The sequence below is a fragment of the Corvus cornix genome, chromosome 5 (assembly GCF_000738735.6).
Source record: "Corvus cornix cornix isolate S_Up_H32 chromosome 5, ASM73873v5, whole genome shotgun sequence".
Lineage (NCBI taxonomy): Eukaryota > Metazoa > Chordata > Aves > Passeriformes > Corvidae > Corvus > Corvus cornix.
The window spans coordinates 34,054,984-34,073,653 of record NC_046335.1 but is presented as its reverse complement, the minus strand read 5'-3'; the positions used below and the strand labels follow the sequence as shown (position 1 = coordinate 34,073,653).

Below are 18,670 nucleotides of genomic sequence, written 5' to 3'. Positions count from 1 at the left end.
TTTAAAAGCAGAATATATAAATGGAGACCAGGATGCCCTGGAAAGAGCTCCTAGAGATGGGAGAAGACCTATTTATGGGATAAACTCTAAATGGTAAAGATGACCTCTGGCCCTGACTGCTGTGCTACGGCCACAGGGAGCACAGGTGGAACATGTACACAGGCAGCAGCCCAGCCTGAATGAGGTGGTGGCTGGGCTGTCCCGAGAGCCTCCTTCCCTTGGTCTCAAAGTGCCACTGTCTGCATTTCTTACCTCCCTCTTTACTTGCTGTGTATCAAAGCTAATTTTATGAGAGGCTTGGAGGGAAGGCACAAGCAGGTAGTCATGGCTCAGAGAGTCAAAGCACTGCAGGGGAGCCCAGGGCTTGCACAGCTGGTTTGGAGCCTCCTCTTAGAGAAGAGATTAAAGGAAGCTGGGGAGAGCAGCTTACTTAGTTTGTCTGCTGAGCAGCTGCCCTTGCTGTATGCTGTTGGTGCTGCCCAGCAGCATCGTCCTTGCTTGTCTTACAGCACTGGACATACTGCTCCACAAGTGTCACCTTCCTCAAAGTGAAGCCACTGCAAATATAAAGTTATGAGGTTCTCTGCTGCTTTCCAAATAAGAAGCTTTCTGATACAAGAGGTAACTTTGCACTGTGCAGTTTGATTTCCAGTAGCTGTGCAGAGTTGCTCCCACTGTACAGAGAAGAAACAGCCAGGAAAATGAGCTAGTTAGGAGACAAGAATAATGAACACAAGATGATTTTCTGTACAAAGGCATGCATAACCCATAGCTGCTTCTATGCAGCAGTTTTTGCTTGCAGAGCGCAGAAGCTTAACCTGTCCTGCAGAGACAGGCAGGCTGCCAGCCACCCAGGTGCTCCTTGAACCCTCCAGAGAAGTGGGGTGAAGGAACTTCTTCAAGAAAAGCCCATAGCCATACCTCTTTGTACAATGGATAGCTTTGCTCCATTAGCTTGCCTTCCCAAAATACACTTCCTGGAGCCTAGTGACTTTAGGCTCAGCATGTGGGTCCTGCTCCAATTCTGAGAAAAGTCTGAATTTGGATCCCAGCCTCACTGACTCAGTATCATGTTCCCCACTCACTGCTGGACCACTGTGTGCTGAGAACAAGCTGACAAGCCTGGAAGGCTCTTGGTATGTCTTTCAGCTGTACAAACTACTTTTCTAAAGGGAATGAGCTCTTCCTCCACACCACACTGTGCTAAGCTGTGCCACCTCTGCTGCTGGTGGAGGCAGGTAGCTTGGAATTGTACAGAAGAAACTGAAAATCTCAGGTGTTTCTCCCAGGACAGCCTTAGGAGCACTAGATGATACTACAGGAGCCTTGATTAGCATCCTGAAGACCACAGATAACAGGTGAGAATCGACCAACTCCCTTTACACTTAGTTTTCATTTAAAGCATTTTAGAGCATTCATGTCCTGATGATGCACTATGATGAGGGCAGGCCTCTCTAGAATCACATGGATCTGCATTTTCTTAGCCCTTTATGAACTATCTGTCATTGTGGCTCCATACCCAAGCATGGATTGTGAATATAGTTTGCAGTTTGATGACACTGTGACCCATCTAACTGTTGAAATAAACGATGCTAAAAGCATGAGGAGATGGCGAGGCTATGAGAAGTGCATTTAGAAGCCAAAACCAGGACTGAAGCATCTCCTGTCAGCATTTGGAGTACTGATGGTGAGTTTTGATGGTAGCTGTAACACAGAGAACTGCCACTTCCTTTATGAGGCAGCTGGAAGTGGATTTAAAGCAGTTTTTGTCCATGTAAGTGTATATAAATGTATTTTTTCCCACAGCTCCTTTCACCTTACCTCTCTCAGCTGAGTCAAGTTCCTGCAGCAGTTGTGCTGCAGTGTGCTTTACACATGGGTATCTGATGAGACTGTCTAGGTCAGGTTCCGTATGTCTGATTTTACATTTTTATGTCCCTACAGTTGTAAATACTTTTCTTCAATCATTAGCCTCTTTACAATCATGTATCTTCATGGTACTGTCTTACCCTCTGAAGCTGACAGTATTGCACAGTATGAAACCCAGTTGGAGGGGATCACGCAAGGTGACACAGGGTTCATCTTCCAAGCTCATGGTGGGGTTGATTGTCCCTAAAGTTCGGCCTTTCTTATAACTGTCCTACTTGTTCTTTAAAATCTCCAGCAGTGGAAATTCAGCAGCTTCCTTTGGTGGCCTCCTCAAGTGCTTTGCTATCCTGACCATTTCCAGATTCCCTAGTGGCCACGGCAAATGGTGTAATGTGTTACTTTTTGCAGTAAACTTTTATGTATTTGAGGACTGGTACTGTGTCTCACTTAAATTTTTTCTTCCCTAGACTAAACAAAGCCTGTTTCTTCCAGTCTCCTCTCAAAGGTCAGGTTTTCTAGACCTCCGAGCCTTCTTGTTACTTCTCCTTTGGACTCTCTCCAGCTGATGTGTATCTGTCTTAAAAACTGGCACCCAGAGCCAGACAGGGGACTCCATCCACAGCCTTACAAATGCTGAGGGGGACAGAAGGCTTGCTTCTCATGTTCTACAAATGACTCTGCTTTGTGCACACACTTCTGGGCATGGATTTCCTGGGGAAAGGCCTGAAAGAGCTGCAGCTCTGGCATTACCATCTGCCTGCACAGCATTCATACCTTGCCATGCCACTGCAATTGCACAGCATTCCCTGGCTGCTGACAGTACAGTCTGCTCCAGATATGTTGATGTGTGCTCGTATGTGTTTGTTCTGCATATAGAACTCACATAGCCTCAACTCTCACACCATGCACTTCCCCACAAAGAATTAAAGACTGCAGTATGTGCCTGGCCTGCTTGTATTGCATTTTGCATTGTATCAAATTTCTACCATCCATCACCCTCCATGGTTTCCCCTACAGGATTATCCCAGGCCTGCATCATTTGTGGAGCAAAAATTATGAGCAAGTGAACTTCATGCACGATCAGGTCTTACACCAGCTCTCTGTAACCTGTCAGGGATGGAGGGGCTGTGTGACCACAGCACTGAGCTCTCTGGCAATGCATTTCTGCAGCAGAATCCTGCAGATCTTCCCCCAGGAATGCTTCTTTTGTGCAAAACTCTCCCATGGATGGATGGATGGAGCCTGGGGTCTGCAGACAGCTACAGACCACTGCAGCAGCATGCAAAATCTTGAGCAAGCACCCTCAAAGAGCTTTGCTCTAAACATATCTGAGTGCAGTTGTGGGTTTGTTCAGGCAGGGATTGCTGACAACTACTGTGACCTACAGCTGCATGCCCTACCTATATTGGCTGTATGTGTAAGGGACCCAGCTCATCCCAGAGCAGTGATGGATGGCATAGCAATGATATTGCTGTCTGCTCAGTGTTAAGATTCGCAGGTTAGTGGCAGAGCCATGTGGGAAAGAAGCCAGTGCGGTGTGTTGTTGCTGAAGTATGATGAGGCAGCTGCCTTGCTCAGAAGAAATGAAATGTTTGTTGGCTTTCTCTCTGGAAAGTGATTCCAAGCCATGGCCAGAAAGGGGTTCTGCCGGAAAACAGCCTGAGGATACCACTGTACAAGTGATATACTTGAAGATGGGGGAGGGCTGGTTTTTTTTCAAGCACTGTACTACAAAATAGCAGACTTGCAATCATGGAGAACATCAAAGTGAATGGATTTTAAGTAGAGTTTTTAAGCTGGAGCTAAATAATGGTGCGTCTGAGAGCTCAGTGACTCTCGTATAAAAAAAGATTTTGTGTGAAGGCAAGGGTGGAGCCAGAAAGAGACTAATCCCGGTGCTTGCTTTTCTTCTACTGTGCTGCAGCTGTTCCCTTTCCAGAAAAACTTTGCAACATTTACCTCCAAAGCTTGTCACACTTGTTCCATGGCCAGTTTTGGTGCCTGGGAAGTGAGAGAAGCAACAAATTCTGCCTCTTGCATCTTTAAGCCATGGGCACATCATCAGGCAAGCTCTGCTCAATCAGAGTGAGAACAAGAGACTCAAACCTAAGTCTCCCTCTTGGTGGCACGAGGAATGAGCCATCCAATATTTCATTTGCAGTGTCCAGAAGCAAGCAGGTTCTTCTGTCTTCCTGCTACCATGTAGAAGGCACTGGTTGGCTTTGCCTTTCAGAGCTCTGCTCATGGAGGTGTGTAGCTTCTGCAGCAGCTGCTGCACCATGGCTTCCCCTGTGCCTCAGGGCAGCCCTGCCTCCACCAGGAGAGATGGCACTGAGCATGGCCTGGATCAAGCCTTTGGTTTGTACAGGGATACACAAGTTGTCAGGGATTTGTCCACTTATGGTGTCAAGTCTGAAGTGTGCTCTCTTCTACACTTTAATCCATTCCCTGTCTCTTGTAGGAACATGGAAAATGCTATTGTCTTAACTTCTCTGGTCCCTGAGTCTCCTTGTTGTTTGGGCCAGACAGAGGTACTGTGTCAGCACTGTGAAATGGAACATCCTTAAAACGCTAACGCAGAAAACCAAAAAGACTGAGGAAAAGAAGCCCACAAAGACCTGCCCCTCAATAAAGGGCAACTTGGAGGCAAAACATGAAAATGAGAAGTACTTATCATAGGTGACTGAAGGTCTCTATGCCCATATCATAGAATAAGGGTGGTAACCCCAGTGAGGTGGTCATTTCACTGTACAATGTGTTTCATGGGCATCTAATGTGATTCTGTCACTGCCACTGGATGGTTTTACTCCCTGTGTCCCTCTGCAGAACCAGCTCGGCAGCTGCCCAAGTTGCTTGGGTTGCATGATGCTCCTGTGCACTTCTGAGCAGCAAACACCTTTCCCTTCAGTGGTAAAGTGAGGGAGAAAAGAGGACATTATATTCTTCTGGATTCCTCAGGTGGAAAGTGTCTTCATAAATAATAAAAACTAGTAGGTACGAAACTTTTAGATGTCTTTGTTGTTTCTATCATGTGATCAGGCTGTAGCTGTTGGTTCACAATTTCTGTTACTGGGTATTCATCGAATAGTTGTATGAAATAAAAATTGGCCTTTCCTCTTCAAAATTATGAATGTTACTGTACTTACATATTTAAATAATCTTTATCTTGAGTGATGCATGGTAAAATGAATACAAGTCTCTGAACGGTGCAGAACTGTTATGATTCTGATAATTATATTTGTGTTTTTGATGTCGGCAAGTGTACATAAGGAGCATCATATGACACATGAAGACAGTGTACAGCATAGAGTACCATTATACCATACATCTGTCCATTATATGGACAGTTATTTATGCCAAGAAGTGAAAGAATACGTCCAATTTCACCTCCAATGTTGGTTAAGAAGCAGGAGAAAACATTCCCCTTTTTTGCAAGTGGAGCTCATTGGTGTAATTCAGGGCTAAATCCAACTTAATGTGGAACATTTCAGCTCAATTCAACCTGGTGCTTTGCAGCATCTTTCTAATTCACTCTCAGCTACCCCTTCTCCCACATTCCTGGGCCCCAAACCCTCTGCTTCCTCTGTATCGGACGAATTGGGACACAAGCTCACTCTGCCCTGCACGGTGTTGTAGAACGGCGTTTCCTCGGGCTTCCTCTCACTTTTGTGAGAAATGCCATGGTGCTTCTCAGGGAGACTACTTGGCAAACAAACTGCCGCTGTCCTTTTTCCCCCCTCCACTTGTTCAACTGACGGAAGCCCATGTCGAGCGTTTGCGTGTCGGTACACTCCTTAATACGTTTTGTTTCCCTTCTAGGGATCTGCTAGATGAGCCAAACGCACATTAGTTTAGCGTTTTCCTGTCAAACAGGATATTTGTGGGCAGACAGCAGCAGGTGTGTCTGGGAGGCCCGGCCGCGGCGCTGGATGCCCCACAGCTTCACCTGCTGACTGCGGGTGTGAGGACTCTGGCTGCCAGTGCTGGCAATCCCAGCCTTGACCAGCGGTTACCAGTCAGGAACAGGATAACACAGCCCTTTCTTTTTGCGTCCTAGGTGTGGGCACACCTGCATGACCCCACAAGGAAGCTGTGTTTTGAGTGGGGCAGCAGGACTGTGGGGCTGTGAGTGAGCGCCCGGGCTGGCAGGATGGGCCACCAGCTGTGCCACAAGGAAACATCCTCACAGTGACAGGATGCACCTGAAGTTGTATCAGGGAAAGTTTATGTTGGGTATTAGGAAAAGGTTCTTCGCCCAGAGGGTGGTTGGGCACTGGAACAGGCTCCCCAGGGGAGTGGTCACAGCACTAAGTCCGACAGAGTTCAAGAAGCATTTGGTCAATGCCCTCAGGCACAGGGTGTGACTCTTGGGGTGTCCCGTGCGGGGCCAAGAGTTGGACTCGATGATCCTTGTGGATCTCTTCCAACTCAAGAATATTCTGTGATTCTGCCACCCGGATCCACCCGTGAGGACGCGCCTGGTACAGGCTCCTGCGCCCCGTCTAGCCGCGGAGCGCTTGAAAGACAAATACCCCGAAAGCGGCGGAGAGCTTCCCCTCACAGCACGGCAGGAGCACGGGGCACCCACCCGCGGCCTCCGCCGCGCGCCGGGGAGGCGCCGGGCGGGCCGCGAGCTGGGCGGGGCTGCTGCAAACCGCCTTATCGCGGCACGCGGATCCCGTGACGGACGGGCATAACGACCAATGAGCGAGGGGCTCTCCCTCGGCGGCCTGTGCTCGGCCGCGCGGATCGCGGCCAATGAGAGGCGCGGAGGCGGGCGATGGGCGGGGCGTCCCGCCCCCGTGTGCTGCGCGCGGCCGAGGCGGAGAGGTGGGAGCGGGCGCCGCCGCCGCGCGCTCGGGCTGAGCGGCCGCGGGGCCGGTACGGGCACAGCGGGCAGCGGCACCGGCGGGACGCGACGCGACGCGGCGGGACGGGCAGCAGCGGCCGCAGCCATGGATCACTACGACCCGCAGCAGACCAACGATTACATGCAGCCGGAGGAGGACTGGGACCGGGACCTGCTCCTCGACCCAGCCTGGGAGAAGCAGCAAAGGAAGGTGGGCGCACTCCTGTCCTCTCCCCTGGCATACATCCTGTGGGGCTGCCGGGACCCGGCCCCGCCGCCCCCTCCACCGCTGCGGCGGGGCCGGTGCGCGCCCGGCCGGGGGCTGGCGCTGCGCTGCGCGGCGTGGCGGGGCGAGGCGGCGGGGCCGCGGGGGCGGGCGGGGCGGGCAGGTGATGGCGGGGCGGGGAGGGAGAGAAGGAAGGAGGTGCTGCGGCGGGTCCCCCGCAGCAACAGATGTCGGCCGGGTCACCGGCTCCCGGCCCGCAGGTGCGCCCGGGCGCAGCGAGGACGGCGGTGGCAGGGCCCCTCCGCATCCCCCCCCGCCACCGGCCGTGCTCCGGCCCCGCCGGCCGGCGGCGGGACAGTAACTGGCTTCTGGTTTGAATGGTGTGGTTTAGGGCAGGGCTTGCGCGGAGCTTATGTCCAAAAATGGTAACATTCGGCCCTTTTTAAACCGAAAGGATGGCGGTGGGGAGGGGAGCTCAGGAGGAGCTCCAGCTTCGCTGCTCGCTAGTTAAATTTTTTTTCCCCTCCTCCTTTAAACCAAAAGCATCCTGTATTAGATCACTCAGGAATCCTAATCCCCGAAACGTTTCCGTTTTAGTCACTCCATCAGACAACAGTAAAGCAGAATTTGGAACACCACTCATGCTGGCATGGCCGGGGCACTTGGGGATGCAGCAGGCTCCCACCGGCTTCCCAGCCAGTCCCTCGTTTTCTCTGGGCTCGTGTTTTGGATCGTGCCTTGCACTCCCCGTGCTGTGAACAAGCAGAAGAACCCTAGACCTTCCATGAGAGGGGGGATGATACTGCTTTTTTATGCACAAATGATATATTAACATACATAATGTAGCCTGAGGTGCGGGGCTTTCTGTAGGAAGCTGGGAACAATTGGGAAGGAAAACACAGCAGTGAGAAGGTGATTATTCCTCTTTAATCCTTCTCCTCTTCCCCTCCTGTGCTTCCAGATCAAAGGTTTTCAGGTTTTCCTGTTCAGAGCTGTCTGAAATGGTCCCACTGAGAAAGTTTTCCCCAGGAGTCTGATGAGTTAATGGAAGGTGATAGCTATAGAGCTGCTGTCAGAGGTTTCCTTGCTCAGGACTTGAGTGCTGAGAGTAGACAGCATGAGGACTAAAGTATACAAGCAGGGGCATTTACTGGAGAAAGAGTTGATAGTATGTGAGGTACTATTTCAGCAAAGGAAAAGTGAGGAATGCAGTCTTGGTCTGGGCTGTGAGTGCTGGGTGGCTTATCAGAAGTCAGAGCTGTATTCCTTTGACGAGGGAAGTTTCTTCCTTTTCAAAAGATCTGCCTGGCTGCAATTTTTTTTCCCAGTCTTATGCCTGTATCTAGCCAACACATCTAGAAACAGCTATTGGGGCCCAGAGCAAGATCGCCAGCCTTGCTGACAGGCTGTGAAGGGAAATTATTGTCATGCTCTGGGGTTTTTTGCCTTTTATGGTGCAGGGTGAGATAAAATATTTTATAAGTAGGGGGACACTGATTTGGTTGTCAAAAGTAGGAGTGGAACCTTAGGACTCAAAAGAAGTCTCAAACCCAAGGTTGTAGTACATGCTGTAAATATCGTGCTCTTTTAGTATTGCCTCCATCCAGGAGATTTTAAGTCCTCTTGGTCCTATCACAAGAGGGTGACAGAGAGCTGCTCTGTTAACTTGGGTTACTTGTGCAGAGGGAAGAAGCCAAGAGGGAGTTTCAAGTAATGAATACGTCTGTTTCAACATAATCACAGGCAACTTCTTGTGGTGGTCGACACCTACCAGTTGAATTTGATGTGCTGGGAGTCACTCTCCAGCTTGCTGGACTGGAGGACTCTGTATAGTTAAATGTCTGTCTCTGGTGATGGGATCACTTCATTGTTTCTCTTCCTGCTGATGGACAGCTGAAGCTGTTCCCTTCTGCAGTGGGTGCAAGCTCAAAGTTTCATGGAGACCCACCCTGCTGGTGTCTGTAGTTAGGAGGATCAGGTCTGGGAGTGATGGCTCTTCCCAGTTGCAGCCCATCAGGCTAATGTCCCCTCAGAGGGATTGGTGATTGGACCCCAGCCTGGACAGGCGATGCAGATATTGAGGGACAGTCTCGTTCTTCTGGGGGTTTGAATGTGACTAAAAGCCCTGTTGGGATCTTGGGGCTTGCTTCCTTCTGAGGTAGGGAGGTAACAGTATCTACCAAGCAAAAGCCTGCAAAGTGAGGTGTAGTAAAACTGTCAGTCCTTCTTACCTGTGAAATGAATTCGTTGCAGTAATTAAAGTTAAATGTTCAGTACAGTACATGTTAGCTAATAGCTTACTGAGAGGAAGAGGAGAGATTCATGCCTACCGAATATTCCTGTAGATTCTTTTCAGGCACAGTCTTTTCTTGTTGACTCACATGTTTTGGGTTTTTCTACACCTCAGTCTGATTTAAGTTCTACTGAATTATTGGCATTATTATTTATAACACTGAGGCCAGCTGGTGAGGCAGACTTGAAACTTTTTTTCTTGGGCCCTCTCTGGGAGCATGCACTGCATGTCTGAAGTGGTGGCATGGCCAGTAATGCAGTGAGCAAATGTCTGTGCAAGAAGTGTCTGTGTCTTGCTGGCTGTTCCCAGCCCAGCCCCTTGTGTCCTGGCTCAGTAAGGCTCTGTAGGCTGTGGACAGCTGTGCCTCATTGCAGTTCTGCCACGCTTTGTGCAGCTGAGGCTTGGGAAGCGAGCAGTCTAGTAATGTTACTCAAGTATGAATTAAGTCCAGCTCCCCTTCACCTGGCTGCGTGGGCTCAGCAGAACTCATGGCAGAAGTGGGAAGATCTACTGAATTTTAGTAACAGCCTCTACAGGAGCGCATTGTAAGGACAAGTTTGCTGAGCTTTTGGGAACTGGTTTGCAGATTTCCTACCTGTGCTGAGACAGACATTACAACCTTTGCTGTCTGGGATGGTGCTTTGAAATGGGTGAATAGGCAAACTGCAGAATGAATTTCATATGTGGAGGGTGAAAGTTGGATAAAGTGACAGTTCCTGGGAGGAAAGCAGCTTTTCCTGTGAAGCCAATTTTTCACGTCTATCCGAAGTGACTCTCTAAGAAGTTTTAAGGAGCTCGTCACAGCACCGCTATTCTTAAGCAGCAAAAAAAACCCCTATTGTGCAAAACAAATTCAGCTACTTTTCACCTGATGTAAGCCTCTGCACAGTCTTTTGTGCAGGAGCAGGGGGTCTCTTCTGGAGATTAAAATACTTTCTCCTTTGAACTACATCTCAGTAGTTTGAACTGTTGAACTCATCTCAGCAGTTTCTTCTAACAGCCTTTTCTTTCCTCTGCCTTCTCTTCTTTTCTCTCTGGAGTCAAGCCTCAAAGTAGCACTAGCCAAGGCATAACAAGATTGATCCTGCTGTTTCCCAGATTTACAAAGCAAAACTTGCTGTAAAGCCATTGCAATGGACTCACCTAGCTGTCGATATAGACAGGCTTGCCATGTAAAAAGTACACACGTGGTCTTTAGTGGCCAAGAGATTGTCACTTGTGCCCACAAGGACATTTCTATCTGCTGATGACACGTTACCAGCTGCAGCATTCAAATTTTTCCTGACAGGCTGGTGAAGGAGCTGGATATGGTGTGAGAGACTAGGTGAGCCACTTGGTGCTCAGCATGCCTGGCTGATCTTCACAGATGAGGTGAAGGGTAATTATAAGGGCAGTCTGTGGCCACTGTATCCTGAGTGGCAGGAATAATGCTGGGGTGAAACTGGCTTTGTTTGGGGGTGCTGGTAGGGGTCAGCCTTCAGGTCCTGCATACAGCTGGCTCTCATGTGGGCCATTCTCTTTTAATGAGCTCATTGCTCAAGGTTTATTTTAAAATCTGGCCTGAAGCAACTTGTCTCAACTGTAGAGCTGGCAGAGAAACTTTAAATGCCAGATTGCTTTTTGACCTGACAGCTGCTTTCTTGACAATAGGAGTAGGAAGCAGTGTTCATTTGCAGTGTGTAGAAGACAGCCATATGCAACTTTAATGCTCTAAGGAATGATAGTAATGCTTGTCTTTATTTTTAAAAAATCAAAAATCAAATTGATGGAACTAATGTGCCTTGTGCTTTATCCACTGCTGCTCTGCCTTGCCACTTTGGCATCTTTGTGACAGTGTGGCAGGAAATTATATCTCTGGCTTTGAGAACTGCACCGGTCAGATTTATGGTGCTGCAGAAGCAGTGATAGCACAGACTTTGGGAGCACCTTTTCTGCACCAAAGAAGTGCTTACTAAGTACAGTTGTTCATGAACTTACAGAAATTTCCTGTTAGAAACCCAAGTTTCCTACACAGGTCTCCTGAAAGCCCTCTCACTACTCTGTGCAATGCACTGCATGTAAAGATGCACATAAATACAAGGGTGATCCCGTCACCTAAGAAGCCATGGGTCTCATGGCCCTGCTGTGTCTGCATCCAGCAGGCCTTACTGCCCTTCTGATTTGAATTTTTCTGTGCTAATCACCTCTCTGAGGTGGGGTTATTAATGGTAGAAAGTACCCATCAAACAGGGCCGTCATGGAAACACCCCACCTCCAAGCCTGCTGGTAAGCATGCTCCAATCAGGTGGTACGAGTGTGACTGTTCTCTCTGATAAAATGTAAAAGCCACAATCATAGCTTCCTTTTCACTTGAATTGAGTGTTCTCTTGTCCAGATAGGGTCTATTTTGAGAAAGGTATCTAGACTTCCAGAAAGCTACCATTGTGGTGGCTGCTGTGGACCCACAAAAAGGTGTGATAACACTCTTAAACTGAAGTTTGCTAAAATTTCTTTCAGTGCCTTCTTAGATTCAGCCATGAGGTAAATAACTGTGCATTGTTGATGAATGCACTGCACTGGGTTGCTTTGCTCCTGCTGTGACACTGCATAGTACTCTGTGTGGGTGATAGCAAGGGATGGTCCTTGCATGGTCTCTGCAGTGTGGGTGTGGTGCAGGGAAGGTGGCCCTGATGTACCTGAGTATTCTGTGTGCCTTGTTTTGTACTGACCAGTATCGATACAGAAGCAGAATGGTGAAATTTGTAAGGCTGCTTGCTCAGCTGCTCTTTTGCAGTCAAACAGGCAGGCAATATAGGTCACCAGGTATCTCCTGTCTTTCAGATCAAACTTTTGTTGTTTAACATAGGTAGCTTGTTGCCAGATACTTGCTTTTCAAAATGTTAAACTCAAAAGTTGCTGTAGGGAACTCTGGAAATATCTGGCTTTGTAGATCAGTTATTTGTTCTTGAGTGTGGGAGCTGCCTGATACTTTCTGTGATCAGGTTGCATCAGGATATGCGTGTTTGGTTTTTTTAACAAGAACATTATTATTCATTATAACTTCATGGTGGATGATGAATGAGGTATGTGTGTTTTGCTATGACTTACCCTCCTATTCAGAATCCTGTGTAAGGGGGGAGTCTAAGGAAGAAGCAGGCATGGGTTAAAAAGGAGACTGCAGGATTCTTTCAGGGGGAGTGTATAACAGATCCCAAGGATCAGTTTATGAGAACATGGTACTCGCCAATCTGTACTGAACTTTTCCTTCCAATCCTCTAGGGAAGGGTGAAACACCTCAAAGGCATCCAGCTACCAGCTCAGTGATGTAAAGTATGTGTGTCTGGGGAATTTCTTGATGACTGCTTCAGGCAACCAGTTTAAATTCTTGTGCATGTGATTTAGTAATGACATTTTTTCAGTGCATTAAGTGCAAAGGCTAGAGAGGGTAGCATTGTTTCCTGCCCTGACCAATTGCCGTGCTCATAGCTTGGGGCATGTGGCATGCTCCTTAGGGCATCCATAAGTAGAAGCTGTTTGGAAACCAGTTTTATTGTGTGTGGGGTGAGAACTTGTCCCTCGGAAGCGTGTGCTTTTGTATGAGATGGTGTTGTCTGTGTATAATTCAAGTATAACCGGGTGGTAACTGAGAATGTGGGACAGTAAACCTGTTCAATAGAAGTGTTCATGAACGCTGGAATCACATTTTTAGAAGCTGTGTATGTTACAGTGGTGGCCCAGTGAATGGTACAGGTTCCTCCTAGCCCTGAAGTCCCAGCTACTCCTGCTGTAGGCACTTTGTCTTCTCATGTGTGCTGTGTGAAAGGTGCAGCTCTTACACATTGTCAGGTGGAGGAGGAACAGGGTTCAGGTGGCCTCCCCAGCCACCTTGTGAGCCTGTGTGCTTTTCTGTGGTGACTCTTGGAATCCACTAAAAGCATTGTGCCACTAAGGTTGGCACAAGCAGCAGTGACAGAGATGGTGAAAACTTGCATGGCTGTGCTGGTGAAGGACTGAGAGCATTTTCCATCTGGCTGTGGATTATCACTGTTGTGCCTGACACTTAAGCTGTTCTCTGGGGTGCGCTTACGCTATCGGAGAATGGCTGTGCTCTTTCTGACAATGAGGTGCAGAAAGCAGTCAAAAAAAAAAAAGCAGTAGAAAAGAGGCTGGAGAGCTGTCTGGGGAAACATTGGGAAGCTGCAAAAATACGACATACAATGGACTGGTCTCACTTTAATGTGTTGTGTCTGCCCCAGAGCCTTGCTGGATGTATTGCTGTGATTTTGAGGTATTTTGTACAGTCTAAGAAATTATGTTTGAGGAGGATGGAAGGCAGTGCAACAGTTTGCTCTTCCATATGAGAATATAAAACTGATTTCTTGCCATGTGTGACTGTTGGAAGCATGATGGTTATCATAAGAAATGTGCTTAGCATGACTTCTACACATCTTCTATAGCACTATAAAACCCTCTCATCCCATCAAAGCAATATGTGAGCTGTGCCTGAAGGGGGAAAAAGCAGGTGTAACATGCTTCACAACTGCCAGGGTGGGAAAAACATAACCTCAGCAAGAAAGGCAGTCACCTTTTATTCACAGAGGCATAAGATTTGCTCTAACTCTGGGATTTTGGGGCTGAAGCATGTTACTCAGAGATTGAATCTGTGGGGAGGAGTTGGTGAAGAGTGGTGAGATAGACTTGTCAGCAGCAGTACTGTCTGTCTGGTGTTAGTCATGCCAGAGAAGCCTTCTATTGAAGTCTGTAGAACCACCCACCTCTTCTTTTTGACCCCAGTGCGTGAGAGTGACATACAGGTTCCCAGTAGTCACTCAGATCCCTGAGACAGAACTGGGGACTTCCTGGGCCAATTCAAAAAATGCTTAGGTGAATAAAAGCACTAGCATTAATACGATTAATTAAAAAAAAACTTACTTCCTGTTCCCATCCTGCCATTGCCATTCCCTGCTCTCATACTGTATGAGAGCAGAACTTGGTATGTTTGTGGTGTGGCCTGGTGCCAGTTTAACCTCTTGGTTCCCTATTAGGCAGTAAAGCAGAACCATTTTTTCTCCATGCTGATTTCCTGTCATTGTGTCTTGGCCATTCAGCTGGCAATCAGTATATCTTACTGGCAAGGGCTGGGTTGGACCTTTGAAAGTCAACTGTCATACGTACTGCAGCTTGCTGTCTTCATGCTTTTACCTGCAGTTTTCCTCTCTTACTCTGCTTCCAAATCCATGGCTGCTTTGAAGCACTACAACATGAATGAGACTCTGCAGAGACATTCTCAACCCTCAGTGTTCTGAAACAGCTCCCATTGGCAGGGCTCGGGTATGCGTGCATAAGCAGGGATTTTGGTCTTTCATCCAGATGAGTCTTTGATTTGTCATTCTATCTATGTAGACTGGAAATGTGTTCAACCCTGTGAGGTGAGAAATGACAGCAAACCTGTCATTTTTCTACTGTATTGGAGCCAAGATGGGAAGTGTTGGCAAGTGAAAAGACCGTGTCTTGGCTACACTCACTGCAGTGAACACCACTAGTGTGTGTCTCCATATCACCTGTCTGTCAGTCAGATTGGAGGGGTTTCAAGTAGGTCTCTGACCAGGTCCCAGGGCTTACTGGGAGCACCAGGGTGGATAGTTGATAGGTGTGTGAGGCTGCAGGACAGACTTCTTAAGCAGCAACTTTTTCCATATCCTTCTAGATAGCTTATGTGGTCAATGTGAAGGCAGGGATGACTTGATGGATCAGCTGATTGCTTCTTTGGCAGTCTGCTTGACTTGGCAGTGATTGTGCACTGCTGCAGTGTAGGACTTGCCCTTCAGGATAGCACAGGTGGGCTCTGCTCATCTGTCCTGTGCATGGCCCTCATTTTTCAGAGGGACCCATGTGAAATCTTGTATGTGTCACATAGCATAGCGTGGTTGGGCAACTGGTTTGCTCTGCTCCTTCCATGAGCACAGTGCTGGATGGCTGGAGAAATTTCGCACAGAATACTGATGTTTCCTTTTATAATGCGGAGGATGACTCTCATGTCCTGCAGAGGTGCTGAACCAAGGCCAATTGGCAGTGGATGAAGGACTTCTGCTTTCCATGTCCTCTGGATCAGGCAGCCAGGGCGCTTTCTACTCCTCCCTGCAGCATATGATGCTAAGCATTTGAACTTCACTGCTGCTGTAAATGGAAGTTGTGCTCTTACATCTTCACTGCAGGAGCTAGCCCATAAAGGCCTCTGAGAGATGAGAGAGTGAGAGAACCATGTATGGTCTCTGCATCCCAGCTGAGTGCTCTTTTCTTCATCATGGAAAATGATGTGTACGTCCTAGAGACCTGTTTCCTGGCCAGATTCCGTGGCTCTACAGCAGCCAAGTTTTTTTTGCTACCCAAGTACGTACTTACCTGTAATCCCCCTCACTTTATTTAAATCTACCCTTCAGTACATGGTAAGTTAGTTCTGCTACTTAAACGTATTATCCCCAAGAAAACTGTAAAATTTGACTCCATGGGTGAAAAAAAAGCAAGCTAATTTCTTAACTGCTAAACAATGCCAAAAAAAGGAGGCCGTTTAAAGCTGTGTAGACCATATCTATGCCAGGCTTTATCTCAACAGAAAATACTTAATTTCCTGAGGAAAACTTTGACTGCAGCCAAAATCAGTTCCAAATTTTTAAGCACATGTGTGCTTCCAGGTGAGTTTCCTACATGTCTTACCTGGTTTGCGAGATGTGGACATCTCCCACTTAGGAAGTCGGGGAGAGCAGTAGCCCAGATGCAGGCATGTGGTGGTAAGAGGAGTGTTGGGGGTATGTTTGTTCAAGCCTCTGCCTTCCCTCTAGCCCTGCTTGTGGTGTTGCTGTACAAGAGGAGCATCTCCACAGGAAGCATTGGCCTTGGCCCCACCTGGTTCTGTGCACAGAGTGAGAGGCCCTGTGCTTCGTCAGTGCTTGCTCATCAGGCACCCTTTGGCAGTGGCCCTTGCAGGCGGCTGCACTGTGCCGTGAAGGCTGGCTGGGAGCAGCGGGGGAGTACAGTCATGAACACCAGTGTTTCAGTCTGTTTTAAAATGGTCAGCATGTGGAAGCTTGCTGTTTCCCAAGGGTTTTGTTGGGCCGTTGGGGAACTCTGGCCAGAGATGAGACTATTTCCAGCTGTGGTGAGCCAAGTGTGAACTCACTCTGGGCAAGATGCCCAGATCCACTGGTTTTCTTGCCAGAAATCCTCGCCCTCCAGCCAGTGATACCAAGCTCAGTTTCTGCCAGTCCTCAGCTGAAGACCTCTGAAAGGAAAAGAGAACAAGGAGGCCAAGCAGAGCAAAATACTGCTATGGGGGGCAAGGGGAATAACTGAAGAGCTTCTGCAGCGGGTACGGTGGTGGTGTGTCACCACTGAGGGCTGGCTGTTGTGGGTGAGGGCTAGCAAGAGGTGTAAGAGACCTGCTTTTCCTAGGGAGAGGAGACATGTAAAAGTGGCTGGTGGTGGTGCAGGGGATTGGCTTTTCTTGGCTAGGCAGAGCTACCTGACCCACAGGGCCATGCCATACTGCTGGCGCTACCATCAGGGTGGTCACCAGTGAATGAGTATTGTTGCCTTCATTGTGATTTCAACACACTGGGGATTTCTTCTGTAAAGTAGGATATTGCTTTCCTCTTTTGTGGAAGGTGCCCTTCAAGGTGGAGAGGCTGTGTGTCTGGTAGTCTTGCCTTCCTCGTATCTGGGAGTCTTCTTGCCTTTCTCAGAAAAGGCATGGCCACAAAAAACTTCATCTTCCAGAGCTGGCAGTCCTTCTTGTTGCAGTCTCTCCATTGGGATAGGACTTCATGCAGGGATCCATTGGTCCAGTTGCTTTTCTGCAGACTGCTCTGTAGTCAGACTGTGAAAGAGCAAGGAGGTGTATGTGTCAGCAGGTGTGGAGGGAGCCTCCCTTCCCATTACTTGTATGGATTTCTGGTCCTCCCAATGCTGGCAACAATTGCTAGTGAAATTTCTGCTCTTTTTGGTGAGTGCCTTTGGCTTTTGGAGTGTGGGTGGTTGTATTCAGCTGTTTGGTTCAAGCTAGCAGGTCTCTGTTAAGACTTTCCAAAAGGCCTGTATTCAGGGCTTCCATGCTGAAACAAAGCATCTCAGGCATGATACCATGTCAGTAACTTAGCATGCACACACCTGCCTGCACCATGTCTTTTGGGTCCAGTCATGGAGAAGTTTTGGAGCTGACGGGATCAGTGCATTAACAGAAGACCTTCTGTTCCTGCAAACACACCTCCTCCAACGCTGATAATTTTCATGAGCCAACATATCATTTAGTGACACATTACACCTTGCTGTTGCAGCATGTTGCAAGTAGTCTGACCCAGCCAGCTACTAACGGCCTCCTACAGGGTGAACTGCTGAAATCTGTTTCTATCCTAAACTCAAAGGAGTATTTCCCTCCCCCTCCTATAATGGCTTGTTTCTTTAAAGCTGTTAACTGGCCATAATCCAATCATTACTACTGTAATTAGTGAACTGCTTACAGTAACTAAAGCACTTGAAGCGGAATATCCTCTGATTGCAGAGCTTGGAACAACTTCTGCCTGCAGTCGTGTGAGAGGTAGTTACTGCTGATGGCTCAGGGGTGGGTGCCGGGGACACAGGGCAAGCCTGGCACAGCTGCCACACTGCCTCTTGTGCCAAGCCCCAGCTGGCGCCATGTGGCCTTTCCACAGCAGGGTGATGCCTCAGAGCCCCATGGATGTGAGATGCTGTGCCTAGTTTAGGGTGGTGATTTGCTGTCAAAAAGGAGCCTTCTTTTTGCAAGCTGTGGCAGAAGACAGTGGCTTTGGGTGGAACTTTCAGGGCAGCTGGTGGCATTGAAGGTGTGATGTATTTGTACTTAACGTTTGGTTTATACAGGCTAGAAAATCACTGTTGCAGCAGGCTCAATGTCTTCTTGCTGTCAGGGTACCCTCTTGTCCCAGTGTGTGATGCCTGTGCTCTCCCTCCACCTGCCAAATCACTAACTTCATAGGCAAGGCCAAGGGACTTTAGCTCCTGGCCCTGCACATCCATTCCTGCAGGACTTGGGATTTCCAGGCAGACACATCCCTCACTGCACTCTTCAGCCACTTTTCCTCTTGGGAGCAATGAGAGAGCTTTCCTGAGGGCTTCACCTGCTCTCCCCTTTATACCCTGACAGGAGGGCAGTGCCAGTATGCTTGTCTCTGGCCTTTGTTCTGTTTCCTCATGTTTACCTCCTGAGATGAAGCCTGTTGTAACTTGAGCTCTTCCTTCTTGGGGAGGAGGAGGGCCATGGTGAGGATCAAGTGTGGGCAGCTTTTGAAATGGAGGGCCCTGTTGGAGAGGAGGAGTGAGGGTAGATGAGTACATACAAGTACAGCAAGCAAAGGCTGTGCAGTGGTAGAATACTTCGTTGCCCAGCTGCCAGCCATGACTTGGCAGGTGTGCTGTACTCGGC

General features: G+C 48.5%; 1 protein-coding gene across 5 annotated transcripts in view; it reads left to right on the top strand.

Annotated features, from left to right (window-relative positions):
* The first annotated feature begins 6,748 nt into the window (after positions 1 to 6,748).
* The window catches only part of ACTN1 (actinin alpha 1), an 87,308-nt gene continuing 75,386 nt past the window's right edge, over positions 6,749 to 18,670 (top strand). For 3 of the 5 annotated variants that reach the window (XM_039552418.1, XM_039552421.1, XM_039552417.1), the window contains exon 1: positions 6,750 to 6,929. In XM_039552418.1, the coding sequence (XP_039408352.1) occupies positions 6,825 to 6,929 (105 nt within the window). In that variant the 5' untranslated portion in view covers positions 6,750 to 6,824. Of the gene's footprint in view, positions 6,930 to 18,670 lie in introns of all 5 variants that reach the window. The other 2 variants (XM_039552420.1, XM_039552419.1) reach the window with 2 other exon arrangements.